Raw genomic sequence first — 20,420 nt, forward strand, 5'->3', positions numbered from 1 at the left:
TAAGTCATGAGATATGTTTGCTGTTTTTATAAGCAGATGAGCTACTAACACTCAGCTTTGCGTCGTTTTTGTGTTACACCTCTTGCAATACCTTCCTCGGGCCTGTAACGCTTTCCCAAGTAAAAGTGCTGTGGTGGGGTCAGGTGATTTTGTGTGGCGCGTAGCCAGAAAGCTGCTGCCAAGAGGGCTCTGCTCTACCTCCCCTGTAGCGATATGACCTGTCTCCTGCCTCTGCTCCGCTCTTCACACAGCTCCCGGGCACCTCGGGCTGTCTCCCCTCTTCTACAGCTGTGGTGACCTAAGCCACAGAGGTGGACACAACCATATGCTCCCTGTTTTCTCAAGAAATGTTGGTAAAGCGTTGTTCTGCCTGCAACAACTCAAGCTTTTGTATAATAATAATAACGCCCCCTCACAGTTTAGGGAAGCTATTAGGATCATGCAAGCTGACAGTGTTACAACTACCACCCAAACCTCTGGGGTGGTAGAAGAGCAGCCCAGGCAGGGGGAGTATGCTGCATTCTGAAAACGTTAAGAAAAATGTTAACTTCACAGCTAAATGGAGATTTTCTGCCTATTTAAACAGCCACATCTACACTGAGCAAAAGGGTCTTTGAGGAGGGGGGGGGAATTGGTAATGACAGTAACAGGGAGATACTGAGTTTATCCATGCCATGAACAGGGTGTATTTGAGACGGAGGTGTGCTGCTCCTGGCTATGCTCCACCTCTAGCTTAAAATGGGGGAAGAAACACTTTAAGCCAGTTTCACTTGTGCTTTTGTATGTGGATTCCCTTGTGCTCAGGTGCATGTGGCTGCACCAAGCATTTGTATGAGCCCAGTGGGCCAAGGGCCTGTGGTAGGTGCACCCGCCCGGTGAAAATAGGGCTTCTTGGCTGCTGAAATGTAGCAGTTCCTGATTGCCTTTGCTCTCCGGGGTTCATGGTAGTTGGGGCCTTTGGCCGATGGGAGCTGCTATTGACTACAGATCAGATTTGGCCTGGGGATCAGTGGAGTCCCCTGGGGGAGACATTTTGAGCTCGTCCCCTGGAGCAGCACACTGCAGTCGAGGACTCTCCCCTTGAGTCAGGACGCTGCCCAAGGAAACTCCTCAAGGTGACTTGGGTCAGGACACTGCCCTGAGCAGGTCCTCAAGGTTGAGAGTCTCACTTGTTAGGTGAGTGATAGAGCAGTTTGGGTTGTTGTTAAACCCTAGGAATTTGTTCTGTTCTCCTCTCACAGACATTTGAACCTGTAGTTTGCAGAGGGCTAGTTAATTGTGTTAATAATAAATTTTTAATTTTTGGTGGTTGCTTGTTTATTTGAGAGCTTCTGTAACAGGGCCCCCAGCAGCTTTCAGCCTGGAGGGCTGACCCACAGGACCTTGCTGCCCTGGGGCACTGCTGGGGCCTCAGTGGAAGCTGTGCCAGCAGCCCTGCTCAATCTCCCACAGGTCATCCGCTGCAGGGAGCCAGGGCTGGGGGCATTGGCCCATCCTTACAGGTATTCAGACCCTCCCAAGGATGGGAGAGAGCAGGTTGGTACAGCAGGAAACTGTATTTTGGCAGTGGGCTGGCACCAGGGCAATGCTGAGGTTGGGGCTGTTGCTCTTTGGCATTGGCTGGTGCAGTTGGCCAAGCCAACTCTTGGTTTTGGCCCTGCCTGCCAGCTCTCAGGCCCAAGCTGCCCTTGCTGGGCAGGAGAAGCGAGCTCAGAGCAGGTTACGGTGACTGCTCGGGGACTGGCCCTAGTCCTGCACCGACCTTCTAGATGTTCTGAACCTCCGTGACCTCTGAACACAGCCGCCTCCTTGAGCTACAAATACTCGCTGTCCCTGAAGTAACAAAATAGAAGCTCAGCTCTCAATACTAAATTTTAATTAAAAAAAGCCCAAACCAAAACATGTTCCATAAGGGCATCTTTCACATCCAGAATTTTAAGGTTTACAAGCAAGGCAGCCCGGAGCCCCCAGAAGAAAGTGTTTGACAGCAGTTCTGCCACCCCCTCCTGTATTACGCAGCCTCCCAAAAAGCCTTTACTTACCTTGCAGCATCTCTGTACTGGTCTCATCCAAACCACATCCTTTAGATTCAGACTCTGACATCTTAGAGCACCTCCCAATCATTGTGGTGGTGCATGATTGAGAAGCATTTTATAAAGTTGAAATTGTATCTTCACACAGGGATTGCTGTCACCTGGGCAGGGACAGCACTGGCCTTGCATTATTTAGACATTGCCTTATCACTATATGTTTCTTCTGGATTATGTAGTTTTAGGTATCCAAATTAAGTGGTGCATAACTCTGGTATATGCGGAGAATATACATCAGTGGAAAAGGGGGAATTTACAATTATAGTCTCAAAACAAAGCTTTTATTTTAACCTATCTTGAAGAGTGAAATGTGTGGCTTTAGGTGGGAAAGAAGCTGTACCAACAAGAATACTGTATTCAAAAAACATTTTTCTTTTTTTTAATAAAATACTATCATGTTCATATCTATACAAATAATTATTACAACTATTAAACAAAGTATTACATTTAACAATAGAAATCTCAGAACTTTGAACAAGATCATGGTTTGGGATATTTACACCTGAACGCAACACATTTGTAAAAAGATGACAAAATAAACAGAACAAGATCTTATTTACAATTGGAAGATGATGTTCCTGTTCATTCATTATAGATTTCTACTGCAGAGTTCCTTTTTTCCATTACAAAATAGTAAGGACTTTCCACTGGGGCTGTATCCAAGTAATTTACAGCTGTATAAAACAGAAGCACAGCAGAAAACTCTGGACTGAATATAAATAATTTACATCATGGAGGGCAACAGCATCCTTGATTAATCTCCTGTGGCAAAATCCATAGTTGCTTCCCTTCTTGCAGTGAGCAGGCAGGAACAGGGGTACAACCCACGGTGAGCTTGGTTGTTTCACATTTGTGATTGTGGAAACAGCAGTGCGTATTGCAAACTTGGAACCTACTTGTAAAAATACTTCTGGTGAGGCAGAAAGAAATGCCTTTTTTTTTTTTTTTTAATTTATCTCATAAAAGCTGGTATCGGCAAATAATAAATGGCTTCTGCGTAACTAAGCAGGGCTTGTTTGCAGAGAGAAGATGGTTTTGTATTGTCGTGACCAAAAACCTCTGCTAAACCTTTCACTGGTTTGCAAAGTAACTTGCTCTTAGTGTAACTAGTGGGAATAAAGCGTTGGTGCTCTGAGGTGTTAGATTTACTCGAGGGATTGCAGAGGTGGTAGGAGGTTGAAAACACCCTCACACGCAAACCTGTGTCTGCACTGGCGCTCCTGTCCACGTGGCTGCTACCCCTGTGGGATGAGTGGCAGCAGAAGGGAACAGCAGCAGGTAACTCAGGTTAGGCGACGGTAAAGAATGGAGCTCCTTGTATCACTGTATCAGAAAACAACACAAATTTGACTGATTTGCTATAAATAGCTACGATGCTACTCTGCCTTTCCAGTCAAAGGGAGATCGTTGTTAAAGTGATGAGCATGAAACTGGGGAATAGCAAAAGATCACAGCTCTCAGCACAGCTGACCACACTCAGTCATCCAGAAACAGCGTGAGTTTGTGACCAAGTCCTTGAGCGAGGACTGCGCAAGTACCTCGGAATAAGGTGACAACAGGAGATTAGAAATAATAAAATGACCACTTTTCTCCAGCCACGCCCTCTGCGGTTGCCCTGCCGCATGATTTTCCTGCAACAGCGCTACAGTCACCAACCACAGCAGCAGCGTGGCCTTTAAAGTGCAGTGGGGAATCTGTGCAAAATTCAGGAGGCTCTGCACTAGCATAGCATTTTGGGTGGGTTTTTTTTCAGGGAGGTGCTTTTCCACCTGGGCAGCAGCATAGTGATTGCAGCTGGGAGCGGGAGCTAGAAAACATGTGCCAGTCAGGCTCAGTTCTCCATTTCCTTTAGCTGTTCTTAAATGAGGTCCCTTCCCTCAATGAAAAGGTACATAAATGTTAATACATTACTGTTCTATTGCCTGCTTTCAACTTAGTCTGACCCTGCTCTTATTCTCCTCAGCTTCTTAAGGGATTAATCAAGGACTACACTGACACACATGCACTCCAGCCCAACACCATTTGCTATTTGTTGAGGTCATTTAGGCCAAGCTGCAAGCCACAGCCACCCAACACCTGTCAGCTGTGGCAGTCCCACCCAGGAGGTAGTGCTGAACCCTTTCCTTTCTGCTGTTTATTTTGCTAAATTAAGCAGTACTGGGTATTTTGCCTTTCTTCAAAGCCAAACCAACCTCCGCTGAGTGTAAATAAACTTCAAAAGGTATTACGAAAGAAAAAAAATGCCATTTTGGAGCTAAAAAATTGCAATTAAAAACACAAAATATTTTCCAAATATGTCTTGTAAAACAAAAGAACTCTTAATTGCCAGGTAATTCTCGGGAGAAAAAGTTAAATTGTTGGTGTCATAGATGTTTGCTGAAGAAAATGTGTTTGCTTGTCAAATTGTAACAAGTCAAACAGAATTATTTGATCTGCAAAACTTACAGAAGCTCCTTTTTCAAACTCCCCCCAGCCCGCCCCAGCCCCAAGCACAGATGGAGATAAGCTGAGCCTTCCTTAACATCTTGTTGACCTGATACCTAAACGCACAGCTTCAATGGCAGGGGGAAGGAAAATTAAGAGAAGAAAGAAAGAATAGTTTCCACTCGGTGGCAAAGATGTTGCCATTGCTCCTGATCCTGAGAGCAGAGCCCAAAGGCCTGGGAAGGGCCAGCAGTCAGAAGTGGAGACACTGACCTGTCAGTGGCACAAACTGACCTACAAAACTAAACACAAGAAGCCTGGTCAGCGTGGAGCAGCAGGGGTGATTAGTTTGCGGTGAAGAGGAAAACAGAAACAATTTTGAATTAAAACCTAACAAAAATTACTTAACGTCTGATTTCCTTTCTTTAATGTGAAATACCCGGTCCATTCACTGTTCTTCCTAAAGGCATGTGAGCGCAGACATGTGAGAAGCTGAAATCTGTGGCAAACCCACAAGCTGCTCTTAAACCAGGGGACCTGGCCAGATTCAGCATTCAAAGACCGTCTTGGACAGTCAATTAGACCAAAGACTGCACAATAGAGCCAATTTTTCTTTAATTAAATTGATCTAAAAGCTAGCCAGCAGTGTAAATTATAGAATCTGGGAGTAAATAATAGCAGTTGGACAAATGCATTTCTGTGAAGCTCTTGCAGAGCCTACCTTTCTTTTCATAGCAGTCTTCCTGATCCCACACCAATGCCACAGGATCATTTACGGCACATAAAAAGACTCACACTGGTATGTGGTTGAACTTCAACAGAAATTGCCATGTTCAAGGAGAGTAATGAAATGATATTTCTCCATTCTGGTCTCGGCAGGTTTCAGAAAAAGTCCTGAGAAGTATGACAAAAGCCCTGTCACAAGAATGCCAGGTACAATCCTCTAGAGAAGACTGAGGGTCACATGGTAGTTACTTTGGAGTCACACACCACAAAACTGTGCAGTTCCTGCAAAATCACAACAGTCTTTGTATCACTAATATGCCTGTGTTGTGATTACCTGCTTTACAGGTGAAACTGGTTGCTAGTTTTGGTCATCTTTGTAAACAGAAAAGGGGTACATGAAAGATACTGACACAGCTACTGCCTCTTCAGAAAATGCTGTACAACATTAAAAAAAAAACCAAACCCAACACCCAAAATCACAGCTGACATATTCTTTTGTGAACACTCAGGATTGCATTTAACCTCGATAGAACATCAGTGAAATTAATATGAAGGAATAAATACATAGAATAGAATTAGAATAGAATAGAACTATTTCATTTGGAAGGGACCTACAATGATCATCTAGTCCAACTGCCTGACCACTTCAGGGCTGACCAAGTTAAAGCATGTTATTAAGGGCATTGTCCAAATGCCTCAAACACCGACAGGCTTGGGGCATCGACCACCTCTCCAGGAAGCCTGCTCCAGTATCTGACCCTCTTGGTAAAGAAATGCTGCCTAATGTCCAGTCTAAACCTCCTCTGGTGCAGCTTTGAGCCATTCCCACATGTCCTATCGCTGGATCCCAGGCAGGAGAGCTCAGCACCTCCCTCTCCACTTCTCCTCCCCAGGAAGCTGCAGAGAGCGATGAGGTCGCCCCTCAGCCTCCTTCTCTCCCAACTAGACAAGCCCAAAGCCCTTGGCCACTCCTCACTTCCACCAGCTTGGTTGCCCTCCTCCGGACACATTCAAGGACCTTCACATCCTTCTTCAGTTGTGGGGCCCAGAACTGCACCCAGCACTCCAGGGTTGGCCGCACCAACGCTGAGTACAGCGGGACAGTCACCTCTTTTGCCGGCTGGCCGTGCCGTGTTTGATGCCCCCCGGGATGCGGTTTGCCCTCTGGGCTGCCAGGGCAGGCTGCTGACCCACACTGAGCCTGCTGCCGACCCGCACCCCCAGACCCCTTTCTGCAGGGCTGCTCTCCAGCCACTCCTCTCCCAGTTTACACTTGTGCCCAGCATTAATCCTCCCAGGTGCAGAATCTGGCATTTGTTCTTGTTAAATTCATCCCTTTAACCATAGCCCAGTGCTCCAATCTATCTAGATCCCTCTGCAAGGCACCTTGTACCTCAAGAGAGTCAACAGCACCTCCCAGTTTGGTATCATCAGCAAACTTGCTAACGGTGCATGCAGCTCCTGCATCCAGATCACTGAACAGAACTGGCCCTAGAACTGAGCCCTGAGGAACACGCCTGGTGACCGGTCTCCAGCCAGATGTGGCCCCATTCACTACAACCCTCTGAGCTCTGCCCTTCTGCCAGTTCTTCACCCAGCGCACCATGAACCTGCTCATCCCACAGCTGGGCAGCTTGTCTGGAAGGATGTTGTGAGGGACAGTATCAAAAGCCTTAGTAAAATCCAGAAAAACTTCATCTGCTGCCTTCCCCTCACCCACTGGGCGGGTGACCTCATCGTAGAAGGGTACCAAATTAGTTAAAAGGACTTTTCCCTTTGTGAACCCATGTTGACTGCGCCTGATGATTGCATTATTCTTTAAATGCCTTCCAATAGCACCCAGTATAATCTCCACAGTTTTTCCAGGAATTAAGGTTAGACTAGCAGGCCTGTAGTTCCCCGGGTCTTCCCTCACGCCCTTGTTATTCCTTTATTATTCCTCCCAGTCCGCGGGGACCTCCCCAGACTGCCACGACCTTTGGTAGATGGTCGAGAGGGGTCCTGCCGTAACACCCGCCAGCTCCTTCAGTACTCCGGGTGAAACCCATCTGGCCCCATTGACCTGTGAGCTGTTGCAACTGCTCCGTGTAAGTTTACAAGATCACTCCAGTTTTCAAAGACACCATGAAGTAGTGTAGTTTTCCCAGCAGAAGAAACATATTTTAATTTCACTAGGTAAATGCCTGGAATGACGAGCAGGATTAACATCTTTATATAAAGTCCTGGAAGCCAGGGCTTAATTTTTCACTGCTTGGTCTTGAAAGCCAAATACACCATTGCACACATAATGCCATTTAAAGAGTGAGAAGGGCTGTTTTGCTTCCCTCCTCAAGGGCCAGACGAGTATGTAACGCACAGCGTAGCTGCTGCTTCAACACCCCTGTCTCTATCATCCACAACCCACGGAAACACTCATCGTTAGGGTACTCATTTCACCACCTGAGGCAGCCCCTTTGGGATCTACTGTTAGAGAAATCAGTCTGATCAAGCGTCTCTCTCATCAGAGAACAGCCAGGCCTGCAGTGTGCTTAGTCGGTCGGAGTCGAGGACTGACTGTCATTCCTAACCCTCCTGCTCTGCACAGGCCAGTTGCTGCCATTTGGCTGGTAACTACACTTTGGCAGCCCATTTCACAGTCAAACTCGGCCAAGCTGCCTTGTTTTGAAGTGAAATAAATATGCAATCTATTATTTTTAATAAGCACAGAGAACTGATGCACCACTTAGTGTCCTAAGATAAGCTCCATCTGAATTAAAAAGTGAGTGTCAATTTGAATCAGAACCATTTTACTTAGCTTTGCAGGAAAACATCAGACCCCAGGTTCCAAGAGTGGAAACACTATCATGACGGACTACAGACACAGCCCCATTTTTTTTTATGCCAAAGCCTCTTTACCTTCCTGGATTAGTGTAAAAGGACTTAGCAAAAATGTGGCCTGGGCAGTCAAGCTATGGAAAAAACTTTCAGTTCCCTCTCTGTGGATCCCATTCTTGCAGATGGAGGATTATCTTCCTTTTTACTTTTCAAAGGGAAAAAAAAAAAAAAATCCCTAAAAAAATCCCAGGGAGCCTGTTCCTCCCCAGCCCCCTGCTAACAGAGACAGAATCACAGAATCATCTAGGTTGGAAAAGACCTTGCAGATCATCTGTCCAACCATTGACCTAACACTGACAGTAAAGACATTGGGGAAGAACCTGTGACAGGTCCCAGGAGCAGCAGAAGAGGCCCTGGAGCGGTTTCTGTCACTCCCCAGCTGGTAGGAGGGGGATTGCATACAAGGAAACCTGAAGTTACTTTGTTATTTGAAGAATCAAAACCAGAATGGTATTTCCAAGCACATAAAAAGAAAAGACATATATTTCTGCCTTGTCTGAGGAAAAAGCACACCGCAGAGCCATTAAATAAATAAAACTTACCTAGTTCTCCCCTTTCCTTTAAAAGAAACAGGACTGAAATTTGGGCAAGTACCGGAGACTCAGCCAGCACAGACACATTCACGCCGTCTCTCCCGCACACACAAACGCACCCCCCTTCCTCGCGGTGCTCACATCACGACGACTTCTTCCTGGTACGCAGCGTTTCGGTCCCGACACATTCACGTTCCTCCTTCAGCCACAATCACACGCATTTAGACAAAAGGTGCATTCGAGTGCAGAATACTGATATTAACTCAGGCTGATACGGTCAGCAATGTTAAACAAGAACTGCACCCCCAGGGATCCCCCGCTCATTTTGCGGGATGCCACAGGCTCCGTCCTCCTCCCACGTGCTGGCCTGGTACAACAAAGGGCTGTCACTCACAGAAACCAGAAAGCTGGTGTTTGAGCATGGGCCAAAGAAAAGGAGAGGGGAGGGGGGAAAAAAAGACATTAAGAAGGTGCTAAACAAGGTACAAAACCCACCCTGAGGTAACTTGCAGCATATGAACAATGAAATGGCAACAAATACAACTGCTGTCTCCACTGACTACACCAGAAGGAGTCGTAAGCTGCATTAAAACGTTGACCAAGTCCAGCAGTAACTGTTAAAACAGATCCAAACAAAATTCTTCTTAGAAACAGAAAGTCATGGGTTAAAGAAACCTGAATTTTCAAAACCAGTATTTTTAATTGCTGACCACGGAAACACATAGTAATTTTTGCCAGGTAAAGTCAGCCTGAATTCAAGTGCATGTGACAAGCTTCAAACAGACAAAAGCTGTACAACAAATGCCTTTATCAATTAACGCTGGGTTAACACAGACTTGACTGGTGTTGAGGCTCCTGAAGATATTTTACAAAGGAAAAAGAGAAACCCAAGCCACTTCAAGTTCGTCTGTAGTTTCAGGTAAACGCATCAGAAACAAAATGAAACCTGTAGCATTTGTTTCCTGTCTCCCATTCGGATGCTCTCACTCCTTTCTTTACATCCACGTATCACTGAGGGTGGCCCTTACCCTGGAACAATCAGACATCAAACTTGATTGTTGGAAAATCAACAACCAATATTTGCACAGCTCTCAATGTTGCATCCTTACTGTTTATGAGTAAGTAAGCATTGCTATAGGCACTGGTGCTTTAAAGTTAGTAAGGTGGATGGAAATACAGTGTGTATATAAATACGAAAAGTACCCATATACATACATTTAGGCAAATAAACAGTGATGCTATGAATGGTCTCTTCAGGGATGCCAGTAAGCTCCACTTTCTTCTTCTTAAATATATAAACAACGCATCAGACGAGAAGTCAGTCTATCAGTTTTCATACAGCTGAGCTGCAGTCGTGACCTAGAATATGGCTTATATTGTGGGCAGGTCGGTTTGAGGACTGCTTGGAAGAATCTGAAGCAGATGTGTTTGCAATGGAAAGCAAAGGCGACATTGCTGAACCATCTGGAGGAAGAGCTGTGGCTATTTCTGGAAACAAAGACGTTAAGTTAAAATTGGATAAGTGCGACGTGTTGGTCATGTGCATCGGCGGCATATCTGGAAGCAAAGGAAAACTTGGCTGAGCAAAACCAACAGGCCTGGGAGGAGACAAAATGGATCCAAATCGATTGTTTAAACTCCCGCTACTCGGCTTCTCCGTGCTTGGGTTAGGAAACATTTGATTGGGAAAGTATGGGATGGAGATGTCGTTGGAAAGGGTAGGGTGGGCAGGCGAGTAAGGCGGGTAGAAGGACGGCAGCGTATTCTGAGGATCGACCGGGATTAGAGCCGGTGTTCGAGTGGCACTGGGCTGAGTGACCGGTGGGATGAAAGAGGCGTTGGCATTTATCGGTGGATTCATGCCTCCCTCCGGGATAAAAGGGAATCCAAAATTCTGAGAGAGGGTATGTTGGTCAGGGGCCGCGTTATCGTTAGACACTTGAGGGCCATCAGACATAAATCGGACAATGCTTCCTCTTTTTTCTATCGCAGACTGCTGGCGCCCAAGGATCATACTGCCGCTGGTGGACAGGGGAAGGTGGGGAAGACTAGGGTCAAAGACGTTTCCATGCCTTTGATTTCCAGATCGGTTCCTTTCGGGCTGACGTATTTTAGAACCTCCGTTATCTTGCAGAGGATGCCTCGACCGCTGAGTAACTGAAGAATTTGGCTGACGAACGGAAGGTTGCCCTTGGTCACCGTTTCCGTGAGACACTGCAGGGTGAGGGTGAGTTGGCCTCACCACCCCATGCATGTTGCTAGAAACAGGCGTATTCATGTGGCTCTTAGTTCCGTGACTGTCTGTCATCCTCATGGGATTGGACTTCTGCACAGAGATGTTCGGGCTCGTATTGCGACCCTGAATGTCTCCCGAGGAAGAAGAACTTGAAAAAGGAATATTCAAAGAACTGTTCCTCGTGTTAATTGCACCAATAGACATGTCACAGCTCTCCCTACTCGGGCCATCACCGTCTCTTCGGATGTGGACGCTCTCTCGCGCTGGGGGACAGTTGTACTCGATTGTGGAGGAGGCACCGCACTGCGTGTTCCTTTGATGTTCTGGGATTGATCTTTGGCTTCCACTCACCTGATCTCCAAGGTGAGGGGCAAGTAAACTCTGCATAAAACTTTGGTGGCATGTGTTTTCATTTTCCCTTGACGGCAGGGCATTTCCTGTTGGAATACCCTGCACTGGCTGGTAGGGCAATCTCTTCTGTCTCTCTAGGGATGGCCCAGTATTTTGACCGATTCGAAATGCTTGCGACTGCATTCCCCTGAGGGATGACACTGAATTACCAATTTCGCTGTTTCTTGAAGCCTGTACATCGAAATTGCCTGTTGGCTGTTGACTGGGTCCAGCTGGTTTAAACGTCTGACAATCAGAAAGCCGCTGCACGTCTGAGCCAACTGCATGGTCAACAGATAAGCGGCCCTGCATATTATGAATCACCAACCCTTTATTTCTAGAAACATCAAGATAGCTTCTCATTTCAAGTTGGTCAGAAACCCTAGGGCCTTGAAGAGATATTCCTATTCTCTGTTCTGAATTGGAGGGCGTCTTCCCAATCAGTGCCTCGGCAGAGTAGCTGGAAACTCTATTTCTTTCCTGCCTGTGAGGGGTGCACGTCATATCTGATGGTCTGGTTACGATACTTGCCTGGGACACCATTTGCTGCTCTAAGCCCCTTGAGGTCATCAGTCTTTGCATCTGATTGTGCCCTGACACGTGTTCAGAAGCCGAACCTTGCTGTCTGCTGCTAACATCTTGTTGCTGTTGATGCATAATATCCTGATTTATATGGCTCTGAGGATGGTTATGATGGTTTCTGCTTGTTGCAGGATTTTCACAGTTCTTTTCAGGCTGGGAAGCTCCAAAGTGCTGCTGCATCTGCTGCTGCATTTGCTGGTGGTGTGGATGAGGCTGACCACCTTTTTGCCGTGTTTGATCACTCCCGTGGTGTTTTTGCTGTAGAGAAAGTTGTGTGGCTTGTGTTCCCTGGATGAGATTTCGTTTCTTTTGCATCTGCACCTCCTGCTGTATTGTTCGCTGCTGGTGGACACTGTGGGGTTGAGAGTGGACCGAGTTTTCCCCGTGTGTGACGTGGTGCTGCAGCTGATACAAGTGGTGCCTTTCTCTTAGCTGACCGGCCTGCTGCTGCTGCTTTAAGTACGGATGATTACTGTGAAGGTGAGATATGCCTTGAGCAGGAACATGTTGAATCGGCTGCAAGTGCTGCCCTGCCTGGCCTTGCTGCTCGGAAATTGAGGGCTGAGAACCGCACTGGACGTCAGTTTGTCTCAAAGCTGGCGTTACAAAGTTGCTGTTGGGTGGGAATAACCTATTAAGGCCATCGGTGTGCCCTTGATTGCTCACTGATGCCACTGAATTGGATGAGTTAGGAGGAATCTGACCGACGAGCATCTGCGTTTGATCAGCAATGCTCTCTGGCGTCCGGTTCATCAACGCCATCCCTTCGAGCCTTATGGGTGCTGTCTGGCACTGCTTCTGCCTCTTTGCCGTAGAAAGCAGGAGGTCGTCCTGAACAGCTCTCTTGGCGGAGTCTTTGCGACCTTCGTGATTTTGCTGCTTTAAGTGTGGTTCCTGCAGCTGGGGAGCCTGCATGGTGCTTGCCCGAATGGCATTCAGCTGTTCCTGAGCATAGTCACTCATCATGGTGGGCCCTGGAGACTGATTGACGTATGTGCTAGATGGAAGTGAGAGGCTCACAGTTGCAGGGACGCTCGCTGGCTCTGAAGACTGGGATAAACTGGAGCAACTCACAAGGGGATGGACAATGCGACTCTGGTGTATCAGATTATTCACACTTAAACTGGTTATGCTTGCCGACTGGGAAGTGGAAATCTGCAAAGAAGTGTTTGATGTTACCACACCTCCCACAGAGCAGCTTGGCTTTTCAACCTGCCTATCGACGTTTGTCTGTACTGTATCTTGAGCACTGAATTTGCTCGGTGTCGCTTCCAACGGCCCTGTGTTGTTTTCTTTCACTGGTTGAGGTTTAAAAGGCTGTTGCTCTCTCTCCAAAGGTGCAACCTCAGTCGACTTAGAGATGGCATCCCTCATGTTCACCTGTATTCCTCCGCCACCTTTCTCAAGGTTTTCTTGGTCAAAAATAGCTCTTGCTGCAAGAGCTACAATGTCAGTCTGTTCTGAAAACGTGCAGCTGTTACATGTACTGGTTGAGGTGCTGCTAGTGACGTCTTCTCTGGTGGTATCTGGCAACATAGACGCAACGGAGAAGCCCCGACTGCTGCCAGAGCTAGTTGACATGGGGGAGTCTGCCTGCCTGCTAGCCATAAGGGAAGCATTGACTACTTCCTGGTCAGAAATGCAGGAGTGATGCTGGGGGAGAGGATCACCTTCTGTGTTCATTAGCAAGAGGTCCTGCTTCTCAGGCAAATCAACATTTGGTTCTGCTGATTTAGAGTTTTCCATGGGAAAATTAGAATGTTCCCCCTGAACAGTAAATGAAGAGGGTTTTTCCACAGCTGTTCTTTCTTTCGTGAGATCAGACAGCATTTTGGTTAGACCCTGTCCTCCTAACAAGTCCGCATCTTGCATTACCACTGAGGAATCCTGCGCGACGTCGCAGGGCTCCGAAATCGTTCCTGCCTTGGAAGTATGACCCACTGTGCTGCTCTGTGCTGCTGACGTCCCAGCGACCTGAGAATGTGTCACATGTGCTTCGCTACGAGAGGACGTTAAGGTGCTGGGGGGTTCACAGGGTTTGGGAGACTCTGAGGAGGCAGAGCTGGTTGGTGGAGGACGGTTCTGAGACCCACGGGCCTGCTGGCGAGGGGCAGCATCTTTGGCAGGCGGCGGGACGAGCGCCTGTGGCTCAGACACCGCGGACGCCAGCGGTGAGGAAGCGGGCGCCTCTGCTGCGCTTGGCTCAGGGACAGAGCAGGTTTTGGCTGCCTGTTCGGAGTTCGCAGTCTCTTTGGAAGGACATTCAGAAACGCTGACGCCACTCGATGCTACAACACTGCTCGCCTGCGACGTCGTTAAAACGTGCGAGACCGATACCGCTGGAGCGTTTTCAGGCAGCCCCTCGCCGTTTGAATGCTTTGCCACCGTTTCCACGGGAGCACAATCCACCTTCCCTGCGTCTTTGCAAGGAGCTGCTGGGCAGGACACTTTACTGTTGACTGCTTGGTGTTTCTTTGTACTTGGCTTTTTGTTTGTCCTTTTTGATTTTGCACTGGATGGCAAGCCAGCAGCCACTTTTTTTGGGGAAGCATTTATTGAAGTAGATGCACTAGTTAATACTGAAACCTCTGCAGGTACCGAAGATGCCACAGAAGTCGGTAACGACACGCAGTTAACTGTGGCAATCTGGTTATTGACAGTTGTGGGATTGGTAGGGTGGCTGAGAGACAAGTGCAAGCAGCTCTGTCCAGCCATTTGCGATATGCTTTGATTGAGGTTAGCTAAAGCACCAAATGTATTGAGGGCAACATTGGTATTTGGATCTTCGCTGGTGGTGGGTTGAATAATTTGCATAGGGGCTTGATTTGAAGCTCCAGATGAAGACATCACAGGCTGCAACGCAAAAAGCTGCCCGTTTAATGAGATAGTTTGAGGATGCTGTTGACCAGACATTGTAACTGAAAACGTTTGCGTAGAGCTAGAAGATGGCAAAGAAGATGGTCTTGGTAATATATGGACAAGGTGCTTCCCTCCGAAAGTCTGTGGAAGAGAGGCGTTTTGTACGGAGCTGCTAGAGTTTGCGATTGCAGTCGGCCCGTTCACAGGAACTCTTACAGAAGCAGAAGGCTGAGCGGAGAGGAGGGGAAGAGGATTCTGATTAGCAGCTTGTATAATTACAATTTGCTGACTAACATTTTGGCTGGGTACTTCCGCTCTCACAATCGGAGGGCACGGAGCGGGGTTTGGAGGCTGGAGAATGATGACATTCTGGTTCGCTGGCGCTCCTGTAACAGCGGCCGCGACTGGCTGAGCCATCTGGATCACCTGCATAGCTGAATTTAATGGAAGGATATTTCCTGCAGCCTGAGTTTTAACCTGTGGCTGGCTGATTAATGGCTGCATAGGTAAGGGTGGGCATGAGGGCAAGGTAACTACAATCTGTTCAGCTGCCTGGCCATCCCCAGGCAGAGAAGTATTCAAACTGATACTTGTAGTCAAAGGCCTGCTGTGAGCAGAAGATACAGCCCCAGCACCGTTAACTGGCTCGTTTAATAGTGCAGTCATGATACTGGATGGCGTTTGGCTTAGTGGCTGGACAGTATTTCCTGCTAGCTGCAGAGTTGTCCACGTGGTCTGTGTGTTTCCAGCTGAAGGCATCCGTGTAAGGCTACTCATGTTTTTCAAGTCTGAAGTGCCAACACCTGAAGAGCCTGAAAAAGACCAGCAGTTCTCTAGGGGACTGGCAGGCAGAGTGCTTATTGCCGTCGCAGCCTTAACTCCTTCTGCTGCAGAAGTCACAGCCATTCCAGCACTACTTACTAAGTCTGTACTTTTGAGGACGTTTACAGAGGAAAAACTTTCCGCAGTAGACAGTCTCACGGAGGGCACACAAGCTGTGTCCGTGGTTGAAACAACACAGCTTTCCTGAAGGTCACTCCTAGAACTGTGTGTATTTGAGCAGGTTGCATTCACCTGTTGAACTTGGGAGGCTTCCGTGGAGGCACTGGAAGGAAGGCTGATTCCCTGCAGGAGTGTTTTCTTTGTTGATTTAGTGCCCTCCTCCTCATTTTTACTTTTGGGGAGATTTTGATCATTCTGTGGTGCGTTACTTGAAGAACACTGTAGTTCCTGTTCTGTTCCGGATCGAGGTGTGCTCTGCAAGCTGGCAGGAGCAGTGGCAAGCACGCCTCGCTCATTTTCCGGGGTGGAGAGCTCAAGAACGTTCCCTGCTGGAGCTGTCTGAACTGATGCCAGCGGAGACACTGTAGTTTGTGACCATGGCTTGTTTTCTGTGGGGTAAATACCAGAAATTGTCACAGGAGTCACGAGGTTGCAAGTTCTCTGAACTGGCACAACATTGGCTGTTTGCTTTTGTAAATTATGACCAACATTAAACGTTATTCCCTGGACAGATGCTCCCTGGTTATTTCCGTTGGGTTGACTCCCGTTTGAATAGACAATAATGTTCTTTTGAACCTGATCACCAGGAATAACAACCGAGACCTTTGCATTTTTGAGATTTCCCTTCCAGTGGATCGTCGGGTCATCGTACAGGCAAATATCGTTTGCTTTCAGTAGTTCAATGTATCTCCCATTTTCCTTTTGCAGTTCATCCAACTGTTTCCGGAGTTTTTTTATCTCTTCAGCTACAAAACAGTGAGAGCAGTCCATTACATCAGCACCAGAGCAAACACTAGGTAATGTTACCACATGACTTGGAGACTAAATACTATGTAGTATTGAAATAAATTGTTAATAATGTACGCCCTCTTCAAATGGTTGACATAAGTGAAGTCTCTTATCCTAATAAGCCTCTCTACTGAGCGGGAAAGTGAATGAACTTCACAGACTATTCCATTACCAACAGCAGGATATGTCAAATTATTTAGTTAGAAAGACCATCAGGACCAACTCAGATGAAACTGAACACTAATCAAATTATTTAATTACTGAAGGAAAGATGAGCACATTAATTTATCTTTTTCTTTTCCCTCCTCGTCTGCAAACACTAAAACTGTTTTAATTTAATTGATAATCTCATGGCTTTCCAGGACAATTAAGTTTCATTACATCTAAAAATTATATGCAAAATGAAATACAAAGCACTTACGTAAAGCCACAAAAACCAGCAACGCACTTGGAGACGGCTCACCTAACTAGGAAAATCACCCAGGGTTTTCAAATCCAATTACATCGGCAAGATAAAAATAAACTATTTAGAATTCCATTCTATGGGTAGAAATAAAAATCACAAACTGCAACATTAGCTCTGAGATTATTTCTGTCACACCTCCATCACTGTATTTTTACCCATCTGTTCAGGAAGATTTTATATGATGTATTATATTTTTATAAAATAGGCTGTTATGACTTTTACAGCATTTGAAAGGAAAACAAAAAAAGCTCTATGCATGAAGGAAACTCCATGTTTTCAACGAAAAAATCTAACGCTGAAGTTTGTCAGAAATTGTTCTGGTCGCTACAGCAGAATAAATCAGGACAGAATCTATTAGATGATGTCGCATCACCTATAAGCTCTGTAATTACTTTACATCACAACATGACTGCTTCATTATCTCATAGCTATGTGCAAGAACACATGCTTGGGCATTCTGTTGGCTTCTTGTTTCAAGATATTCTAAGCAGCTGTATTTTTCCTGTATGTGTATAATGTCTTGGGATTCCCAAGTTTGTTGATCCAGACTTTGTTGTCAGTCAAACAGACACACAGTGAAAGGGACTGACAGAAACTCTAGAGCCTCCAGCAGCATCGGTACTTACCCTGTTCATTGTTCCCTCCATTTAACAGAAGTTCATCATTCTGTCTTTTCATTTCTGTTATATACTTAAAGGCTTGATCCAGGATCATGTTCTTGCTCTTTAAAAGAAAACATATACACAATTAGGAGAAAGGTCTATTACTGGTAGATCCATTAATGATGAGATTGCATTTGCTCCAAGAGGTCTTTTAAAATGTGCTAATCCGAATGATCCTCCGAATACTGTTCGGGGGGGTGTGTGTGTGTGTGTGTGTGTGTTAATTTATTTTTGAGGTACTTTTGTGTAGGTTTTTTTTTTTTTTTTTTAGATGAATCACAGGTTTCATGAGCGATACTGACCCTAAAATGCCATGAGTTTTTACAGAATGACATTTTCAGTGCTGGAGCTGACATTTTCCAATGCCCGAAGGCATCGGAAAGCCACAGAACACAAACAGCAAGCATCATTTCTTGCTGACCAGGCTAAAATCCGTGTTCACAAATAAACATATACATCACATGAAATATCCAGGATACTACCTTGTAAATATTTTATTAGGAAAGAAACAAACATGGAACAATTATCCAGGGAGGTATATGCATAATTTTGAAAGTAATATACTGGAGAATATGGGAAGAGAAAACATGCCATAACCCCTCCATCTTCTCCCTTCTATGAAACTACGATTAACCTGCCTGTGAAACCTCTTGTTCACGTCTTAACTTCTTCTTCTACTGTTCTGTAAGAACAGCCCCTGCTGTAGATTCCTGCCTTGACAAAGATGCTTCTGTGCATCAACCTCAAACCATTGGTCTGGCTTCATCTTTCACAAGGACAGCATCTTAAATTACTATTATTATTTTACCTTCTGAGTTGCTTTCATCCCATTGTATGAAAGACAACAAAAAAGAAGCATACATGCAATTCTATTTACATCTTAGGACATAAAGGGCTGAGAAGGGATTGGAGAATAACCTGAAATATGATCTTGCTTAACCCACAGCTTTCACCACTCAAGTATCATACAGACGGCATTAAACAGCATCAGTAGAAAATAACTTGACAAACAGGAGTTGCACAACATAACCAGCAACCCACCGGCCAGATCCAACCTACTTCTGTCTCACCCCTCCTACAGAGGAAAGGGTGAACAGCTACAACGCAACAGGGCAGGCAGCAGCCGAGACAGGATTTTCATCTTCTCTTGTTATCAACATTCAGGCACCCTGAACGAGAACTTTGTGTGAATCGAAGAGGCGGGCAGACATCAGCAAGCTGACCAAATCGCTGTGGGTAATTAGTCTAGCTTACACCTGCCCAAAAATACCGCATGTGTGAATTGAGGAGAAAGTCAGTCACACGTCCAACTCATACCATTTCATTCCTTCAGCAGTCATATGCAACACTTTCAGATAAAAAGCTCAAAATCTGTGTAATTACATTCACATGGCCCTGCACGTCCAAAAAGGAATTCTATTACAAATCATTTTTTACATACTAATATGCTCAAAAATCTAATTCAGACAGTTTTGCCTTCTTCCCCAAACAAATAGAAAAATAAATATTTATACTTCTACAGACAAGGAAACACAAAAGCAGTTTACAGAAAACTCGTATGCACCTCTGAAAGGACTCACCTGCTTAAGTGCTGGAGAGCAGGGAATGAGTTCTCCAATTCTGTTTATCCCAGCATTAATCTTCTTCTTTCGATGTCTCTCCACTAAGCAAAAATAACATGTGCTGTGTCATCTGGCCGAGCAAGTCAGCACAGCAGCATCACAACTACTACCAATGTAAGGACTCATAAATACATTATTTCATGACCTACTGGAACCCTTAGTAACTCGAGAGAGGAAAAAACCTCCTCTAAAGTAAATGTCCGTTATTGAATTAATACTCAGCAGAATTGAGAGCTGTAACATAAACAGCCATATGTTTAAAAGGTGGGGATGTTCTGGACCCCTTTGTGGAAAAGAGGAGTTACTGCAACTCAAAATTCAGGTTTTGATAATGCTTTCTAGCTGAGTTTTCTGAAACTCTTTTCACAAAGCAGATTGATTAAATTTAGGCATATAGAAAGCAAATGAACAAAGATTATGGAAAGAATCAGTTTCACATTTAGGAAGGAAACCTGTGTCTCTTAAATGCTAATGTCAAGTTTGGCACCAAAAGAGAAATAATTCAGATTTTACCAGTTTTCAATCTATATTGATGGAGCAGCCAACACTGAATATAGCTGAAGCTCGAGGCATATGGACTATCAGTTACTGTTTTTTATGTTCTGTGCTCCACAAGGTCTAATTATGACTGGGAGTAAAGAAAATGTTGAATGAACAGTATTTCCAGTGAATTAGCTATTTTGGAGAAAGTCAGAAAATGCTTCATTTATAGCCCTCTAGTGACATCATTTACCTTTTCACAAGGCCTAAACACTGGTGTAAAGGGTCTGTGCTACAAGTCTAGCATGTTTTTTTCAGACATTATTAATCTCTGTTTTCCACCCACCATAGTCAGCTTCTTTCAAATATAGTTCACTCTCATGTAGTTATTTTTTTGACCGAGATATTTTGGTGTTCTATGCAAACTAAAACTATTAGATGCCTTTTTCCCAAAAAGCCTGAAAAAAAGTTCTGTCATGGCTTTGTCAAGATTCAAATCAATGTATCTTCATTCATCGTGCTGAGTATCACCCTGTGGTTTGTGAGCCCAGCTGCTTTTGGTGGCACACAGAAACAAACAGCAATCTGCAGGTGAGTGTATTTTACTGTGCTCCTTTACAAAGGATATACAGATCTAATTTAAATAGTTTTATTTCAGTAGTCTGTCTCTTCATTTTACGTTTTT

General features: G+C 45.5%; 1 protein-coding gene across 2 annotated transcripts in view; it reads right to left on the reverse strand.

The window, feature by feature from the left end:
• Positions 1-2,439: 2,439 nt before the first annotated feature.
• The window catches only part of USF3 (upstream transcription factor family member 3), a 37,712-nt gene continuing 19,731 nt past the window's right edge, over positions 2,440-20,420 (reverse strand). The window contains exons 4-8 of one of the 2 annotated variants that reach the window (XM_074853684.1): positions 19,214-19,296; positions 17,598-17,694; positions 8,657-16,462; positions 5,236-5,408; positions 2,440-3,413 (exon numbers count right to left, since the gene is read on the reverse strand). In XM_074853684.1, the coding sequence (XP_074709785.1) occupies positions 9,981-16,462; positions 17,598-17,694; positions 19,214-19,296 (6,662 nt within the window). In that variant the 3' untranslated portion in view covers positions 2,440-3,413; positions 5,236-5,408; positions 8,657-9,980. Of the gene's footprint in view, positions 5,409-8,656; positions 16,463-17,597; positions 17,695-19,213; positions 19,297-20,420 lie in introns of both variants that reach the window. The other variant, XM_074853676.1, reaches the window with a different exon arrangement.

This window comes from Strix uralensis, chromosome 2 (assembly GCF_047716275.1).
Source record: "Strix uralensis isolate ZFMK-TIS-50842 chromosome 2, bStrUra1, whole genome shotgun sequence".
In the NCBI taxonomy this organism is placed as follows: Eukaryota; Metazoa; Chordata; class Aves; order Strigiformes; family Strigidae; genus Strix; species Strix uralensis.